Genomic DNA, 18,785 nt, shown 5'->3' on the forward strand with positions numbered 1-18,785 from the left:
TCTTATATACCTATATATATATATATATATAGAAATGTAAAGTTGCTCCTCCCCATCTTTAAATGGTGTTTTTATCGCTTTAATCAACGGAACTCTTTCTAAAATCGATAGAGAACTCTAGAAATCTTCGGGGGACAATCAGAACTCTGATTATTTTTTTGAATTTTAAAAAAGTGGGACCAACTTCACAGAGATAACGTTCTGGTTCTGGACTCTGGTGTATTAAAATTGCAATCTAACTTTGTATAATCGAGCTTCTTTTATACACACAGTGTATTATAATATACTATATCTACGGCAAACAAAAGTGCACTCGTACTACGCTGCTAGAATTTTGATTACTATATTGGCATGGATGGCAGCCCGTGTCAATCCTCATGAAAGTATGTGGCAACGACTTCCTCCTTCCAAAAGACGGGGAGAAAGAGAGTGAACGTCGGATATTCTACATCCGTTGCATCCCATTTACAGATACAATATCTGATTCGACCGTGTCATAGCGGTTTTCCCCTTTCATTCACACCAGGCAGCGGTTGCCCAATCAATACCGGCCTTTAAAAGGCATTCCCTGTCAATTTTGTATCGGGCATGCCCATAAATGGCATCTCCCGTCCACCGCGCCGCCATGAAAAACGCTCGTCCCTCGACGCCGTGATATTGACTTGTGAATATATTATCAACGATGGATTTTTTCATAAAGTTTTCACCGTACAACAGGCGACGAGATTTTCCACATGCACGTCCCAATCTTTCACTCGAGCTAATAGCATATTACATAATCCGTAGCTTATTTATTTTCACAAAACTACGCGAGAGAGAGAGCCATTCATGACCGTACCTTAAACAAATTTTATTGTTACACTGTCGCGTTCTATTATAAGATATTTTTTTACGATACGTAAAGCATGATATTAATTTTAATGTAGTTAGTGACAAAAAAGCCACATAGCTTTTTAATTGCTGATTCTCACTCGGCTGTTATAAAGTTTGTAATCGGACACGTTTCTTACATCTTACGCAAGAGGTCAACCGATAACGACACCCGTTTTGAACGCAATTTACGCGTATAATACGCATTTATGCGTAGACGTTTGTGTGTGATAAGCGCTTTGGCGTCCGACCAGAATAAAAAATTTTGTGCTGCGTTGTAGCATAACATCTTCGCAGCATTTTAATACATAGACAACTAGCTATCCATCCGAATGGTACAATGCGTGTCAATTTCTCGATCGGATAGAACGCATTATACATATATATTTTAATTTTTTAAATAATCAATAGTTAGTACAGTTTTTTAAATAATTAAGCAATAATTATCGCATGTAAACGCGAGTCCTTCAAATTTAATTATTTTCTTTAATCTTTTATCAAACTTTTATCAAAAAGTTCTACAATAAAGTTATTTGATTTTCGACAGACATTCAGTATATTTGTAGCTAAACTTTATCGTAAAGCTATATTCTTATGAATGAAATTTATGAATTTATGCCTCTTGCACGGAACTTCGCAGCGCGCTTACTAGTAATGTCTGCAATTATAATGAACATCTTATTTTGTTGGTACTTAAATTGGATAACTGACACGAGGATATTGCACATGCTTAATAGCGATAAGCAATGTCGCCCCACGATAAGATTCTAAAAAAACAAAACAGAGACAAATGTCGGCGCCGGCAAAGCTTCTGAGAAACGACAAGAAAATTATGTCATTAAAACGTGACGTAAATTACAACGCACAATCGCGTATTTTTACTTAAATGTTGTCTAAATAGTATTCATAAATTATCGTATCGCAAAAGCTTATTACGCATATTCTTTTATAATCTAGAGCTATCACGGTAATCGAAAACAGAGTTCTCATTTTTTTTGCGAATTTATTCTTTCTCTTTCCAACGAGAAGTATTTAATCGTTATTGTATTATATCTTATATAATGAAAGCAATAGTAATTTTTAAAGTGAAGTCCAGTCGTTTTATTATAGTACATGCGCAATTATTTTACAGCTACGCATTGAGAAAAAAATAAAGTTTTATATTATCATAAAACGATTAAAATTACGCAAAAATTGTCAGACGTGTTAAAATTTTGCGCACTTTTTCTACCCTCGCATAAAGCGAATTATTCTAATTGCGCTTTCTTTGGCAAGCTTTCTCCTTACAAATTCTCATCGAGAATATCGAACATTTGCGACGAATACAATGGCAGCTTTGTAAAGAGATTCACATAAATTCTTAAACTCACTCTCGGCGAATGCAATAAACACGTTAAAACTCGAAGGGGACAAGTAATGACGCTGTAACCGCATGCAACTTTTGCGCGAGATGTTCAACGCAAATACGCCGCGTAGAACGGCCACGTAAAAGACAACGAAAAAGCAGTAAAATCCACCTGTTTAGCGTCCACTGCAAGCGTATCTCTCGCGAAAATTAGCAGAAATATATCCTAGTACTTTTTTAACGGTCAAGGATACAAGTTTTACTTTCTTAGTCGACTTCTCGTTTTCAAGAGATTATTTGTAGTTAACTTATACATTTATTTTGCTTAGTTTATCTTTATAAATATCTTTTTGCACTCCTATTTTGTTTTCTGAAAATAATTTATATTCTTTATAATATCTTAAATTATTATCTTGCATATCTAGTTATATTCGATACGTTCGATTTGTTGTATTTCGAAAGGAAGTACAAATTTAAAAGTATAAAGGCAAGAAATTAGAAGTACAAGATTGAACAATGAATAAATAAACTATAAGCAGCAGTAGATGTTTGCAAATTTTTGCCTGACATCAAAGTTTCGTGAAAGGCACATTTCTCTGATGGGAAACGTGTTTACGTTGGATGTTACGAGATGAGAAATGCACGCCGGGTTGTGTAAACGATGAAGAGAAAATGCCTTGGCGCATCGTTAATTAGGCGGGAACGTGCCGAGATGTAGTTGCACCGCCGCCCTTTAACCAGCTCGAAGTGGAGCAGCGCGGTGGACGAGTGGACGGCCAGCGATGCGCTCACGCGCTTCTGCGTATACGCATGCACTTGCGTATGTAATACATTTTACGCGTATACGCACTTTCCAGGATCCCCCGGCTGGATCCGATCCGGCTGCGAATGTGCAGAAGTCGCGCTCCTCCTCAAATTGCAGCGGCGTCGTCGCGGCGACACGCGACTTCGGACGACCTTCCTCCGAATCAAGGATACGACCCAATCATATCTGCAATTGCAACAATGTTACGGGACGTACTTGAGTGCGGCGATGGCCAAGTTAATTACAGTCGAGCGCGGAGACAATGGAGATCGATCGATAAAAGCACTCGACGAGTACTCTGATATTTTCAGTTAAAAACTGCGCACAAATATTCGCGGCGCGTGAAATTCTATTACGTTATGTAACGCTAAAATACATTACAGTCGAAACGAGATATCTTATTATTCCGAAATATTGGATATTCTCTTAAATCAATATACAATGATAATATGATCAATGTAATATATATGACAAATGTGACTAATCGGATTGTTTAGTGAATAATCGAAAACGCTGGAATTAGTTTTATACTTCAATATGAAATAATTATTAATTAATGTTAGTATGATTTTATCAGCAATGTGCACACATCTGCATTCATAATCGTTGGAAATCGTAAAAAATTGTTGTCATTATTTTCTGTTTCTTCTGTTTAGGGTGACACTGGTATACAAGGATTTGTGGGTCTCCCAGGAGTTTCCGTACGTATATACTACTTGCTTTATTGTCTCCCAAAATCAAATTCCGTAAAACCAGAATTTCACTCTCTATTTTCCTTTTAATAATCACACATCGTACAATATGTGTTAAACTTTGCTTTCTCTATTATTATGTATATTATCTCACACGGTAAATTTTAATAACGTAAAATAAATTTCAATTCTTAAAAAAAACAGGCAATTCAATAATTAGAACAATATGTTAATATGAAATCTTAATTAAAAAATTCTCTTCGCCGTATCTTCCGGTTTATTTCTGTATTATGAGAAGGAAAAGAATGAAGTCATGAGCTTCTTGCGCTTCTAAATTGAATTCAGTAAAATTTTCGAGCTGAACTTAGTTCAAGTTTACTCTTATTGTACCTCCTGAATGCAAATGAATTATTCAGAGGGACTGTAGCAAGCGTTTCTTGTAGGGTCTTCCTGGTCACCCTGGTGTGATGGGTCCAGACGGACTGGACGGATGCAACGGAACCGACGGCCGTGCTGGTGCACCGGGTGTATTCGGAGATTACGGGCTTCAAGGTCCGCTAGGCCCTCCGGGCGATTATGGTTTTCCGGGTGAGCCTGGTGACGGTGGTATAAATTCAGTCGGTGCCAAAGGAATTCGCGGAGATCCCGGTATCAATGGTTTGGAGGTAAAAATTCATATTTAACGTATAATATATATGTTATTCGATAACTTAAATATTTAAAATCATATTGACGATATTACGCCGTGAAAAAAATTTCAATATTTGAGTATTTATATTATTTATTTTAACGTGACATCAATTTATCGATGAGAATTGTTCTCTGTTAAAAATAAAATAAATTAACGGTTGTATTATTGCATATGTTATTACGCATTTATGTGATGCAATTATTCTTATTATTATTGGCCGTGATTGAATTTTGAATTGTTAACAGCGTGGACACTATTTAAATTCATAAACTCTCTCTCTCTCGCTCTCTCTCTCTCTCTCTATATATATATAGGAATATATATATATATATATATATATATATGTATATATGGAAAATTTATAAATTAAATATATATATAGATATATTGTATTTATATTTATAAATAGAATAAATCATTAATGTTCAACCTACATTATGATCAAAAATTTATTTATCGTAATTGTAATTAAAATTGATCATTTCGTGACGTTATGTCACGTATGATACCTATTAGGAGTCGAGATGCACAGTATAAATGTATTGCTCCTCTTAAATTTCTTAAAACCACCGCGGATTAATTTCGCCTAATTAAATCTACTCGTAAAGATCATGCATCCTAAGACGTGATCGCGTTTCCAGGGTTTCGAAGGACAGCAGGGGATCATCGGCGACGTGGGTTATCCAGGCAACACGGGCGACTTTGTAAGTAATAACAGAAGCACGCTTGTACATCCCACGGTTGTTTAAGGTACCGTAACACCGGGCGATCGGTGTGCCGACTCTCGAGGGCCGGTGAACCCTCGCGCGAGCGTTTAGGCAGGTCCCCGAAGAGCAGCGGATACGGTGGAGAAGAAACAGGAAAAGGAGATGGAGGAGGAGGAGGAGGAGGATGAGGAAGGAGACGAGCTCGAGAGTCCGACTCTCGGGACGGCTTTCGTTCCTTTTTGCGAAACGCCACCTGCTCGCATGAAATATCGTTTGCCGGTCCAAAGTATTCCACGGCAATATTTAACAGGGTACCGGGTAAAGAGGAGAGGAAAAGAAGCGGAAAGAATCTGAAAGAATTCCGCGCGCGTCGCGCGATTTCCGTCGCGCGATAAGCACCGCTCGGGAGGAATCCTCTTACACGCCGAGTTAAAAGTCACCTCCGAACGCGAGCGCGAATGCACGCTCGGGCTTTAGGTGAAAATGTGCGATACCGGGCGAAATGAATGCTCGCGCTCCAAAAGAGGAGCAATTCTCGTATGTCTTGAACGTGCAATAGAACAGAAGACAATACAAAAAAATTTTCTCCAGGAATAGTTAAAAAAAAAAGGAAATCATATCCTAGAGAGTAAAAAATTATGAATTTAAATTATCAGTTATACTCGTCGCTAATAAAATTCTTTATATCTTTCATTTCAGAAGTCTAAAAATACTGGAATATTAATCACTGCGAGAGAAATAAGATAAAAAATTCTTAAATAAAAAGACTAGTGTGTGCTCTCTAAATTTTCTAGAGTGAATCTCACTCCAAAAGAGTGAAATCTCACTCCAAAAGAGTGAAAATACTGTCACTCGGCCACTTGAGTGGCAGTATTTTCACTCCTTAGAGTGAAATTTCACTCCAAAAAATTTAGAGAAGAAGTAAATTTAAATTAGGGAGAGAATTAAAAATGAAATTAAAAATACGGAGACATATTCGTTCAAAAAAAAAAAGAAAAGAGACGCGGATGGCGGGTTTGCAATCTAGAAAGAATAGGTCGCCGTTTCTCTTAAATTACAGCTGTGCCCGCGATACGGGAAGAGCGCGATATGGTAATGTAACGTATGCCGCAGGAATTTCGGTTCGTATAAACCAGACGGACGGAACTTTACGAGATTCTTAAAGCGCATAGAGTTAGACCTGGCGATGGCCACTCGAAAGTTATCTGCGCCACTTGTATCCGCAGTATTCTAAGTTACGCCTTCGTATAAGGTTGAATTACGTGCCCGATGTTACACGTATTCCTCGCGGCACACACGGGGAAACCCCTTTTTGCTGGAGGGGAAAGGTTTAACGTTTCCCAAGCACGTGTACTCACGTGGCGATACAGCCGCTACTTATCAGCCACTCTCGCGTAGGAAGCGAAGCTTTTCTTCTCGCTTGCAATTTACTTGACGCAACTAATTAGCGAGCGAGGAACGATAAACTCTTCTCTCGCGGTAGATTCGCAGCTCCGCCTGCGAAAGATCACGGAAGAAGGAGATTTCTCGATGCACGACAAATTGCTCAAAAAAAGTGCCTGTCGCCATTGATTTTTTAATTCATTAATTCAATCGATCCTTTGGTTTTACAAATATTTAATACGTGTTCAATTCTGTCTTTATTTAAACCTCTGTCTATTTAATTTTGTCCATGTCAATCGTTTCTTCGTAAAAAAAAATCTATTTCTCTTCTTCATATTTTTCACCGACCGTACGTTATTGCAAAAAAGAGCTGTCTCATCGTCGCGATTTTGTAGAAGTAAGTTTAATCGTATCGATTCGAGGGCGGCGATCAACGTGAACGCGCGAAGGGAATGAGGGAAAGAAAGTATTAAAGTGTGCGAGGACTTTGTACTTAATCGCTAAATACGAAACGCTGAAATCCGAAGCGTCGCGTCCGCCGTCAGCTGCTATCTGCTGACACGACTGTCGCTGATAGCAGCAAGAGAGCCGTCTCTCCTCGCGCGAGATGACGAAGGGAAGATTTTGCCCGGCGATCAACGGCTTCCGAGAAACTCGACGAGCCCGGACTCCCCCTTTCTTGTTGACCCTCGGCAAAAGTCGGTTGCGCCGCTCCTCGCGCCATTAAGACACAATCGGCTACCGAAAACCGGTTCCCTCATTGACAATGCGTTAATCGCGCGCGCCGCACAATTGCATGGGTAATTTTTTAATGGCGATGGCACGAACTCTTCGAGTCGGCGTCTTTTCTCCCGGATAAATCGACCGGAGGATCGGATAGTTAATTCGACAGATTGCGCTAACGAATTTCAATCTTTTCTTGAGGACGAAGATCGAGTGGTTCATCATTTACCATTAATTTCATTGAATTAATTTCATTAATTTTCGATATGTCGTTATAATTCTTTATTTTTGATTGAAATATTCCCCTTTTAATTGAAGTACAGATTTAATCAATTGCATTAATAAAATGCGAAATGCGATGCTTTGCATCGATCAAAATGGTCTCGCATAGTCCGCGTCTGGTAACTCCATTTCGCTTCGGAGTAAAAATAAACAGGGATGGACCAGGACGTGCACTTAAATTAGCATTATAATGGACTCATAATACATGCACTTACGCTCTGCCACGCTAGATGTAACTTCAGCGTAATGCGTACGCAACATATAGGTAGATCTACATCAAGGCATACCGGGTGTCTCGTGGGTATCGCGCATGATCGCTCGGTTACAAGTCTCTTGACGAGTTTAGGCTTAGCTAATTAGGATCAGCTAAACGAGAAACTACCAGTAGTTTCAAACATTTCGACGTACAGAAAACGCCGATTCGGGAGAAAGGAAAGACCTGGCGTGCTTATAAATATTTACTTGAGCACATTCTTTAACATGTAAAGAGACTGAATATATATTTCGACATTCTTTTTATTTAAAAAATAATAATGTTAAGATATAAATACGTTAAGATATAACTTTCACGAATAAATTATGTTTATTAACGGGAGCTAATAATGTTCATTAAAAATAAAATTATAAATATGAATTACAATTAGTTAATGAAGCGAATTAATAAGTTACATCAATTGAGCGATAAAGCAAAAAAAAAGGTATTCTCTTAGGGTTTGTCAGGTGCTCCTGGCTTACCGGGCATGCAAGGTGACCGCGGTGACACCGTGTACGGTGTGAAGGGTCAACTTGGCGAACAGGGAGACAGGGGAGAAGCTGGATCACCGGGCAAAGACGAATATAAGAAGAAGGAAAAGTCGACGCCCGTGAAAGGGCCGCAAGGGGCAAAAGGCATAAAGGGCTTTTATGGCGATCGAGGTCGTAAGGGAGAGCTGGGCGCCAGGGGTCCCGAGGTAATTCTGTTATACCAAATACGAGCATAAAATTGTTGATACAGAATAGTATGAACTGCATTCTATAAAAGATTACACTAGAAAAAATATATTATTGATAAAAAATCAAAAGTGTGTAACCTAATTACGTACGTACTGTTTCGTGCATTAAAAATATTTTAGTTAAATATTGTGACAATTAAAAATAGAATATATCTTATTTAGGGTCGACCAGGTTTTTTGGGTATTAAAGGTGTGAAAGGTGAACAAGGTGGCGATGGACCAAGAGGTAAGCAGGGTGCCGAGGGTCCACCAGGCCCGGCTGGTGAGAAAGGAGAGAAGGGAGCTCCAGGATTCGCTGGATTGTCTGGTGCAGATGGAACCGATGTAAGTATCTAAAAATAAACTAAAAAGTATCTATAAATGATATATCTGATTTTTAAAACAGTTTCTAACAAATAAATTTGTTAGTTTTTATTTTTCTTGTTAATTTTAATTTTAAATATTGTTATAATTGAATTTTAAATTAAAGAATTTATAAGGTACTTTTTTAAATACCGGCTTTATGCTCCATAATTTTTTTTATTTTGAATTATTTGTTATTTAAAATTATCATAATATAATTTTAGTATAATGTTATTTTTATTAAAGTGTTTATTAATAATTACAAAATAAAGGGAGAACTAGGAGAAAAAGGAAATCCTGGTCCACCTGGTAAACAAGGGGCTGAGGGTCCACCTGGAGAGTACAATCCACAACTTGATGAGATATTACCCGGAAATATCGGAATCCAAGGAGATCTTGGTATATACATTTGATATATGTTATTCTTCATTCATAAAAATATTTCAATATTTATTCATCTTAAAATGTATGTTAATAGATAATTACTATTATATCTTCAAAAAATAAAAAATGAACAATATCACATATAATATTTCCAGAAAAATGGAAATTAATTAAAATTTTATTTTTAGCTAGAAAAAACTTTTTTTAACCTAAAGTTTTTATTTCTTTCACAGGCCCTCCTGGTGAATCAGGCCAAACAGGGACACCGGGTGTGCCAGGAATTATCGGCTTTATAGGACCGCCAGGCCCACCAGGACCAATAGGTCTCCCTGGTCTAGCGGGAGCGAAAGGCTCGTCCATAAAAGGAGAACAAGGAGATGATGGTACATTTTTATTGCTTTCTATATCGATAACATTGTGCTACAAAGAAAAATACTTTTTTTCTCTCTCCGAAGTGCGACCACACGTTTCTCGTAGATTTTTTCGCGCTGAACACGATGCCGTTTGAAAAATTCGCTTAGCACGTCAGGATTCTGAGTAAAAATACTATTTTTGGCCACTTTAGAAATTTTCTAGCAACAAAACGGAAACACTATTTTTAGTCACTTTCACTCTAAATTACTCAAAATTCTGATAGGCGAATTTTTCAAACAGTATCGTGTTCAGCGTGAAAAGATCTTCAAAGAACATGTGGTTGCACTTCGGAGAGAATTTTGCTGTGGCACAGTGTAATTAATTATTTTATAGCAAATGTCATAAATAATAATTTTGATTTATAAATTATTTCAGGCTTACCAGGACCTATGGGACCTGAAGGACCTTCCGGATATCCCGGTAGACCCGGAATTATGGGACCCAAAGGATTCCCGGGTGCAACGATAACTGGACCGCCGGGCCAAGATGGTATTCCAGGTCTTCCAGGATTGTCAGGACCGCCTGGTGATCGCGGTAATCCTGGTTTTCAAGGTAAACTTAAAATTTATATATTCAAAAAACTAAGAGAAGAAAAACTTCTACAGTTTTTACATGTATGTATACAGGGTGTCCTGTATATATACATGTAAGAACTGTAGAAAAGTATGGCACCCCTCAATATTTCGGAAACTAAGCGGTTTTTAAAAAAATGTTTTAGACAAAAGTTGTAGGGCTTAAAAGAATCTATTTAATGATTTTATCGATTTGACCTTGAGTGGCGTCGCTAAGGACAGGTAAAGGTCAACTTTTGTCTAAAACATTTTCTCAAAAACGCTTAATTTCCGAAATATCGAGAGATTACCATACTTTTCGGATACCCTGTATATATGTATGTATTAAGAACTTTATTTAAAATTTAAGAGAATTAATATAATACACGAAATATACTTTATTTTCTATTATTATTAACGCCATTAGTATCATTTTAATAATTTTATTCGCAAATGGGTTTCTTATTAATCACAAATAATTATAATTATTAAACAGGAGCGAAAGGTTTTCCTGGAAAAGGAATAAGAACTCCTGGTCCAGATGGAGAACGTGGTCTGCCCGGAACACCTGGTATTCCTGGCACTGATGGCTGGCCTGGTTTACGCGGCCCTAAGGGATTTAAGGGTGGTCGAGGAGATGACTGTGGCGTATGTGCTCCAGGTAAAGATTAATTATAACTTGTAATAAGGAGTATTTGCGTAAAAATTTGAAAGATGAATTAAGATATTTATTTTATATTTGTTTTAATTGTCCCACAGGTTTGCCCGGTAGGAAAGGAGAACATGGTGAATCTGGTTTGAATGGATTTCCTGGAGCTCCGGGATTTTCTGGACTACCCGGTCCTCGAGGAGTCAAGGGAATAAAAGGAAAGCAAGGTCCGCAAGGACCGCCTGGGCTTCAGGGCGACTCGGGAAGATCCGGTATTGCGGGACCTCAAGGACCTAAAGGAGAACATGGAAGGGTGGTACTTCCGCCAAGAGAGAGTGTTTTTAGTCCGCCGGGTGATAAAGGTAAAAAAGGTTTACCTGGCCCCGAGGGAATCAGGGGTCTGCGAGGACAACCGGGACCCTTCGGTGACAACGGTGTACCGGGAGAGAAAGGAGAAAAGGTACTTTTTCTCTTATTTGTTTTATAATTATGTAAGCATAATTATTTCTACGCGATAAGACTTGTTAAATATTTTGTAGAACATAATGATTTGATTAATAATTTAATTTATAATAAATTAATTATAAAATTTTTCAATTGCACAAGTTTATATGTACAGCTGATTAATCGTTTTTTTATTTTTCTAATTTAACAATATTCTTTAATATATAGGGTGATCATGGTCCTCCTGGAATACTGGGAGTAGACGGTTTTCCAGGAAGGAATGGTATTCCTGGCGAAAAGGGTGAGGATGTTTTGATACCAATCGAGTTCTTGCGCGGAGATCCGGGATATCCGGGAGAACCGGGAATCAAAGGAATACAAGGAGATACGGGTATTAAGGGAGAACCTGGTCAGGCAGGTACGCAATACACCGCAGATATCAAGGGCGAAAAGGGCTACAAAGGTGCCAGAGGAGCTCCCGGTATGTTAAATTTAAAAAATTTTTTTTAAATATACTAATAATATTTATATTTGATTAAATATTTAATACTTCCGGTATTCTCGTAGGCGAGTTTGGTTTCAAAGGTTTCCAAGGACATCCTGGCGACGAAGGACTACCAGGATTTCCTGGTGAGGCTGGTTCTCCAGGACTTTCGCTGCAAGGTCCCATAGGTTTGAAAGGCTATCCCGGAATGCCAGGAGACCAGGGATTTCGGGGCACATCAGGCTCGCCTGGATCTCAGGGGCCAGTAGGTTTTCCGGTAAGTAAATTGCGCATAAATAATTTTCATTTTGACAGTTTAATTAATTTTTACGTAAATAAAAATAATTTTAATAGAAATTCGTTAAATTCTTACCCGTGTAAGGGAAATAATGTTGCTTGTTACAGGGTCGCATTGGTAACAAAGGCGATCGTGGAGATCCGGGCACAAATTTAACATACGGCGAAATTGGAGAACGCGGACATTACGGTTCAAAGGGTGACTTCGGTGATGCCGGTCCTCAAGGATATCCTGGTCTACCAGGAGGGGATGGTTTAATGGGTATCAAGGGTGATAAGGGAGCGCCTGGTTTCGAGGGGTTGCCTGGACTTCAAGTGAGTACATTCATGAGTTTCTATGAAGATTGCTTCAAGTTAATTAATGTCTACGAAAATGATTTTTTTATGAGATATCTATGAATGATTTATATTAAAGCAATCAATTTGATTTAGGGAGCCAAAGGTCAACGTGGAGACAGTATACAAGGTGTTCGTGGATCCCCGGGAATACCTGGCCTGCAAGGAAATCCCGGAAGATTTGGAGACTCCGGTCGTAAGGGTAAGTACCGAGAAACTATAAATGATTCTAAAACAAGCAGGTCATTCTATGAAATAAATTAGGTTAAATAAAATTAGATGAGTGGAATTAAATCGAATTTCGTTTTTTAATATAATTCACTATGCTTTATTAGACTTTTATCATTTTAGACCTATAGCATGATTGGATCGTTTTAAATAAACTTTTCTTCGCGTAGTGTTAGTACAAATCTTGCAAATTAGAAAAATTAACGTAAATTTCAGGCTTTGATGGCTCCCATGGTTTTAACGGAATGAAGGGCCGGAAAGGAGATATCGGTTTTATTGGACGGCTAGGTGACGACGGTGATGTGGGACTTCAGGGATTGAAAGGATTGCACGGTTCACATGGTCAGCGAGGTGTACCGGGAATAAAGGGAGATATCGGCGAGAGTGGCGAGCCGGGACCACTCGGTTGGCCTGGTGCCAACGGTACAATCGGAGATGTCGGCCCTAAAGGACAAATGGGAGACGCCGGAGTCCCCGGTTCACCAGGAGTGAGAGGGCCGACTGGAAAAAAAGGTGTCACCGGTGATCCTGGTCTTGAGGGATTAGCGGGGATCCTGGGCGAAAATTCTTTCAGCGGTCCCCAAGGTGATGTGGGTGAAAAAGGTTTTCAGGGAGAAATCGGACCGCCCGGTCAGCCTGGATTCGATGGACGACCGGGCATACCGGGAGAGCCGGGAATAGCTACCGACGGCTTCGATGGTCTACCAGGACCGAAAGGTGAACCTGGATTCGATGGATACAATGGTGTTGAAGGAGCAAAGGCAAAGGCATCTTTTTTCATTAAGAATTAAGTTGCTTTCAGAACAAAATACTTATTTTTAAGATGTACAAAAGACATATTATTTTTCACTCCGCCATATAAACAGCAAGAAAGTTTGCAAGACATTATATTCAAATTAGCCGAATATATTTATAGGGAGAAATCGGTGACATGGGTCCCGATGGATTAAAGGGCGAACGAGGCGAGCAAGGCTTCCCAGGAAGAGCAGGCGTGCACGGAATACCGGGAAGACACGGTGCGAAAGGTGAAAGAGGCCCGATTGGACCACCTGGATTTGACGGTTTGAAAGGAAAAGCAGGTGGCAGTGGTGATCCGGGTATAATGGGCAGACCAGGTGAATATGATAACATTCATTCATCTTCATTAATTTAATTACATATCTTAATACTTTTGTATCTTATAATCGTTTAATTTTTTTATCTTTAATTTATATTTTAATAGTTAATGGAATTATATGTTGCACACCCTTATAATTTATAATTTATAAAAGAAGATAAAACATTGCATTGTACTTCAATTAGTATTTTCGAACAAATTATATGTTGCACACCCTTATAAATTAATAATTTATAAAAGAAGATAAAACATTGCATTGTATTTCGATTAGTATTTTTGAACAAATTACAAATAATTGCAACACATTACACTCTACGTTTTACGTCAGGAATGCCGGGTGAGCTGGGTGTGAGGGGAGCCCCAGGTTTTATGGGTGCTCCTGGATCGAAAGGCTACGTAGGCGAACCTGGTTTACCATTTTACGGGCTCGTAGCAAAGGGTGATTTCGGTCATCGCGGCCACGATGGTTTTATTGGTGTGAAAGGACTACCAGGTGAACCAGGAGTGATCGGTGTATTCGGTCGAAAGGTAAATGAACGGACATATAAGTCAGATATTTAAATTTTTTAACTTTGGAAGAAATTATTAATTCATTTATTATAGGGCGAAATTGGAGACAGAGGATATCCGGGTCCCGATGGTTTCCCAGGAATACCCGGTTTCCCTGGTCTACCGGGTGACCAAGGTTTTCGCGGAGCTCCAGGTAATTAATATGAAATTATGTTTAATTAATGTTAATTGCAAACTCTTGTACTTCGAAATTTATTGAGATTGCTTTTGTATTATATTTGTATAAAGCTTGTATTGTACATATAATACAAGTTCTTTCCTTCTTTATTTTTTTTTAATATTTAGAGAGTTTTTAATTTCTTTTTCTTTGATGTGTTAAAAATGTATCTTTGTTTTAAAATTTTATTAGAATTAAGTCGGAATATACAATAACTCTTTTTACGTATAATTAAAAAAAATTAATTCCTAGTAATGCTTCATATTCTAATATATTTTTGCCAATAAAAATCTACAAGTATTTATTCTTTCTTATTTTTTATTCTAGATATCTTAAATCTAGATATGTTAAAATATCAAATTGAATATTTTATTTCATTTGATTTTATTTTTCTATTTATTTGCCCTAGGATTGCCCGGTGAATTTGCTGAACCAGGTGAGCCTGGCCGTGCTGGCCTCGATGGTATACCTGGTATCCCAGGACGTTCAGGACAAAAAGGAGCTCCTGGTGAATACGGTCCGAACGGACCCAAAGGAATCTCTGGCGACATAGGCCACAGCCTTCGCGGTCCTAAGGGAATGGTCGGAGAGTCAGGTAACAATCATTATTGCATTTAATTAATTAAATAACAGGATAAAATTTTAAAAATTAACATTAAGTAAAATTTATTATTTTACGTTTTGATCAGGTCAACAAGGATTCGTCGGCTCACCGGGTCCACCAGGTATAGGAGGATTGCCAGGCAACCCCGGAGCACCAGGACCTAAAGGTTTCCAAGGAGAACGGGGAATATCGGCGGGCAGCAAGAAAGGACAGCCGGGCGAACATGGATGGCCTGGATTAAATGGTCGACCTGGACTGAAGGGAATGAAAGGTGACTCTGGTGCGCTTGGTTATAACGGATTTCCAGGACCAAAAGGAGAAAGAGGAGAAATCGGTGAACCTGGCCTACCTGGGTTACCTGGTCCTGAAGGGCCACGGGTGAGAATTTCGAATTACACTTTTCACAATTTAGATATTACATCCGTCGATTTATTCGCTAACTTCTTCCGCCTTTATTTTTGACAATAGAAATCTTACAAATTTTCTTTAATTTGTTCATCGTCTAATTATTTGTCATATACAACTGTATTTTAAATAATCGAAACGTAAAATCGCGGAACAAGGATAAAGTTATTTCAAATATATATTACGCTTGTAATAGGGACCAAAAGGAAACCCTGGCATAAATCCTTTCCCGCCGTTCCCAAGACGAGGACTCCCCGGTGATATTGGAGAGCCCGGATTACCAGGTATTTTATATAAATTTTGTATTTTATAAAATTTATACATATTTTATAGAATGGAAATATAATACTGTTATGTGGATATGCAGGTTTCCCTGGACTACAGGGAATGGTGGGTGAGCCTGGCAAAGACGGTTTGCCGGGACGACAGGGTGAAATTGGAATGATTGGAATTTCTGGGCCGCCAGGACCAGACGGTAAAACTGGGCCTCCCGGACATCAAGGATCTCCTGGGTTTATCGGACAACGAGGACAACCAGGTATAATTATACGTATATATTTTATATTATAATAAGTAATAAGTGTTAATATGATAATTTAATTCTCAAATTGAAGCGATAGGTTGTTAACAGCAATTAATATCAATTATTTGACTATGCATTATTGAGGAAACAATTTCTTTCGCAGGTTTTCCCGGCGCACCTGGACCGCCTGCGCCAAGCGGAATTGGTCCGAGAGATAGAGGATTCTATTTTGCTCGTCACTCGCAAACCGAAATGATACCGTTCTGTCCAAGAAATACCGTGAAGGTCTGGGACGGATTCTCGCTATTGCACACCATGGGTAATGGACGAGCTTACGCGCAGGATCTTGGTAAGCAATATTAACATATTTTCCATACAAATTATATAATCGAAAAATGAGTCATAACTAACACAAATCCATCTTATAGATATTTCCTAAAATAAAAATAACACGCATATTTTATATAAAAATATTAACACGTACACACCTTTTATTTAGGAAATATTTTTATAAAATATAAAAAAAATTTGAATTACTAATGGCAAGAATCTGAATGCAAGAAGAATGTAAAAGCAATTGTTAAAGCTTGACATTATGATTTTGAAAGTAATCTTCAACAAGAGTATAACGCAACTGACAAATAGTAGAGTATAATGCAAATAACAATTCACAGGCGCTGCTGGTAGTTGTGTCAAGAAGTTCTCCGCTATGCCCTTCTTGTTCTGCAACCTGAACAACGTGTGCGATTATGCCAATCGTAACGACTACAGCTACTGGCTCAGCACAACCGAGCCTATGCCAATGATGATGACACCAATACCGGTTCCGGAAGTTGGTAGATACTTATCGAGATGTTCTGTGTGCGAAGCGCCGACTAGAGTAATAGCTGTTCACAGTCAATCCATGGCAATACCCGAGTGTCCGGGTGGCTGGGAAGAAATCTGGGTTGGATACAGTTTCCTCATGGTAAGATCGACTGTTATATTATATTAATTTTCAATACAAAATATCAATTCCAAAAAATCTGTTAGGCTAGCGTACGAAAATAGACATAACACCCAAGTGTTTCGTATGCATGGTTTTGCTATCTTGATATTTTTAATTACAAAATATATCTTATTAGTGATGCATACATATATTGATCTTTTATCTGTTAACAATAATAATTGTAAGATTTTCGATAAATATCACATTACTGTGTTACTAAAATTATATATATAATTATTGTCAGCTATAAATATATATCATATTTATGTCTCATAAAATTACAGCACAGAGATGCAGGCGCGGACGGCGGTGGTCAATCCCTAGTCTCGCCCGGCTCTTGCTTGGAGGAGTTCCGCGTCAGGCCGTTTATCGAATGTCGCGGCCTCGGCACGTGTAACTACTTCGCCACGGCGACATCGTATTGGCTCGCGACCATCCACGACAACGAGATGTTCCGCAAACCGCTGCAGCAAACGCTCAAAGCCGACCACACGTCTCGGGTGAGTCGCTGCGCCGTGTGCCTCCGCCGACGGGTCACCGAGGTCCTGAAACCCTTCACATCCAACAACGAGCGAGCCCCTTATAATAGAGGCGTTGCTCCGCCGGCGCCGTCGTCCCACAATCTGCCGCCCTACTATCAGGCATCCAGGTCACCGCCACCTGGCCGAGGAAGACATCCCAATCACAATAGGCGCGTGCCCGATTACTCCCGCAGGAGGGATCGCTTACGCGCCAAGCATTGGAGAACAACGCAGTCTCCCAACGACGTGTAGACGCAGCAAAAAATCGCGTATACATCCAGAACAAGCGGCACCAGTGACGAGGGTGCAAGGGCGCAGCCTATGTATATAAAGAAGCAAGAAACTCTTTTTTTTTTTCTATTAATTAAGTTATATCGGCCGGGTGCTTTAGTTCGTATAGATCTTGCATCGGATAGAAAAAACGCGGACGAAAAACGCGATCAGGAACCGCATGGTAAAGGGCTCGAGATAACGCAGACAACATGCACACACAATTCCCGGTCTATCATCCTGTTTGGAAAAGAAATTGTATGGATAAACGTCTTCTTTTTAAGTCGTCGACCATTGAAGTTGAAGTATTGGATATGAAACGCAATTGAGTACTTTTATAAACCTCTCAATTTATCGATGCATTCCTCTCCCGAAAGTCGTAACGGGGGGAAAAGACGAGTTGCTTGTCAAAGCAGCGCGGCGGCTGTTGAATCAAGACCTGAACGGCTGCCTATCTGAAAATCCTTATCCTGGATCCTTCTATCGCACTTGGGAACTCTTGTCGCTGCTATTCGTTCCTACCCTGTGCAGGAGGTCTACGACCCACCCTCCCGGCCATCTCGTCTCTTCCTGCGCGCCCGATAAAAAGCGCCGCCGGCTGCCGTGAAGCCATATAACTGCCTTATGCCAAATAGAAAAAAGAACCTGTCGCGTCCGGCCATCGCAAAACTGCCAATAACGTTGCGCTTGCCGACGCGATTTACGAGATCACACTACAATAATTAAATTAACGTTATGTATATTGTATCGCTGTCGTAACTATTTACCTATGTATCTCGCATTGAATAAAGATCCTTTTATATAAGCCAATCGACGCCTTTCCAGTACGTTTATCTTTTTCCTGAAAAATGGATATAATAATAAATTAAAAAATATCTAACAAGTTAATTGACTTGTAGCTGAAAATTTTGTCTGATGAGAGCAGCGAAGAAGATTGAGCTTCATCGTTTTGTCAGAAGTATTTTATATTTTACAATTTATATCTCATCATCTACAAAATAAAACATAAAA

The 18,785-nt window shown here is 39.0% G+C and overlaps 1 protein-coding gene across 1 annotated transcript in view; it reads left to right on the forward strand.

Annotated features, from left to right (window-relative positions):
* LOC105453273 (collagen alpha-5(IV) chain) overlaps positions 1-18,785 on the forward strand; it is a 49,923-nt gene extending 31,138 nt beyond the window's left edge. Inside the window, exons 3-27 of the mRNA XM_011695076.1 lie at positions 3,677-3,721; positions 4,156-4,377; positions 5,045-5,107; positions 8,209-8,448; positions 8,653-8,814; positions 9,105-9,231; positions 9,450-9,599; positions 10,006-10,182; positions 10,678-10,842; positions 10,941-11,290; positions 11,503-11,755; positions 11,842-12,035; positions 12,164-12,370; positions 12,488-12,593; positions 12,836-13,380; positions 13,536-13,734; positions 14,065-14,264; positions 14,340-14,439; positions 14,873-15,058; positions 15,153-15,445; positions 15,669-15,756; positions 15,840-16,010; positions 16,159-16,344; positions 16,670-16,962; positions 17,268-18,785. Coding sequence (XP_011693378.1) covers positions 3,677-3,721; positions 4,156-4,377; positions 5,045-5,107; positions 8,209-8,448; positions 8,653-8,814; positions 9,105-9,231; positions 9,450-9,599; positions 10,006-10,182; positions 10,678-10,842; positions 10,941-11,290; positions 11,503-11,755; positions 11,842-12,035; positions 12,164-12,370; positions 12,488-12,593; positions 12,836-13,380; positions 13,536-13,734; positions 14,065-14,264; positions 14,340-14,439; positions 14,873-15,058; positions 15,153-15,445; positions 15,669-15,756; positions 15,840-16,010; positions 16,159-16,344; positions 16,670-16,962; positions 17,268-17,756 — 5,211 coding nt within the window. The 3' untranslated portion in view covers positions 17,757-18,785. The remainder of the gene's footprint in view (positions 1-3,676; positions 3,722-4,155; positions 4,378-5,044; positions 5,108-8,208; positions 8,449-8,652; positions 8,815-9,104; positions 9,232-9,449; positions 9,600-10,005; positions 10,183-10,677; positions 10,843-10,940; positions 11,291-11,502; positions 11,756-11,841; positions 12,036-12,163; positions 12,371-12,487; positions 12,594-12,835; positions 13,381-13,535; positions 13,735-14,064; positions 14,265-14,339; positions 14,440-14,872; positions 15,059-15,152; positions 15,446-15,668; positions 15,757-15,839; positions 16,011-16,158; positions 16,345-16,669; positions 16,963-17,267) is intronic.

Source organism: Wasmannia auropunctata, unplaced genomic scaffold (assembly GCF_000956235.1).
Source record: "Wasmannia auropunctata unplaced genomic scaffold, wasmannia.A_1.0 LD336000.1, whole genome shotgun sequence".
Taxonomy (NCBI): Eukaryota; Metazoa; Arthropoda; class Insecta; order Hymenoptera; family Formicidae; genus Wasmannia; species Wasmannia auropunctata.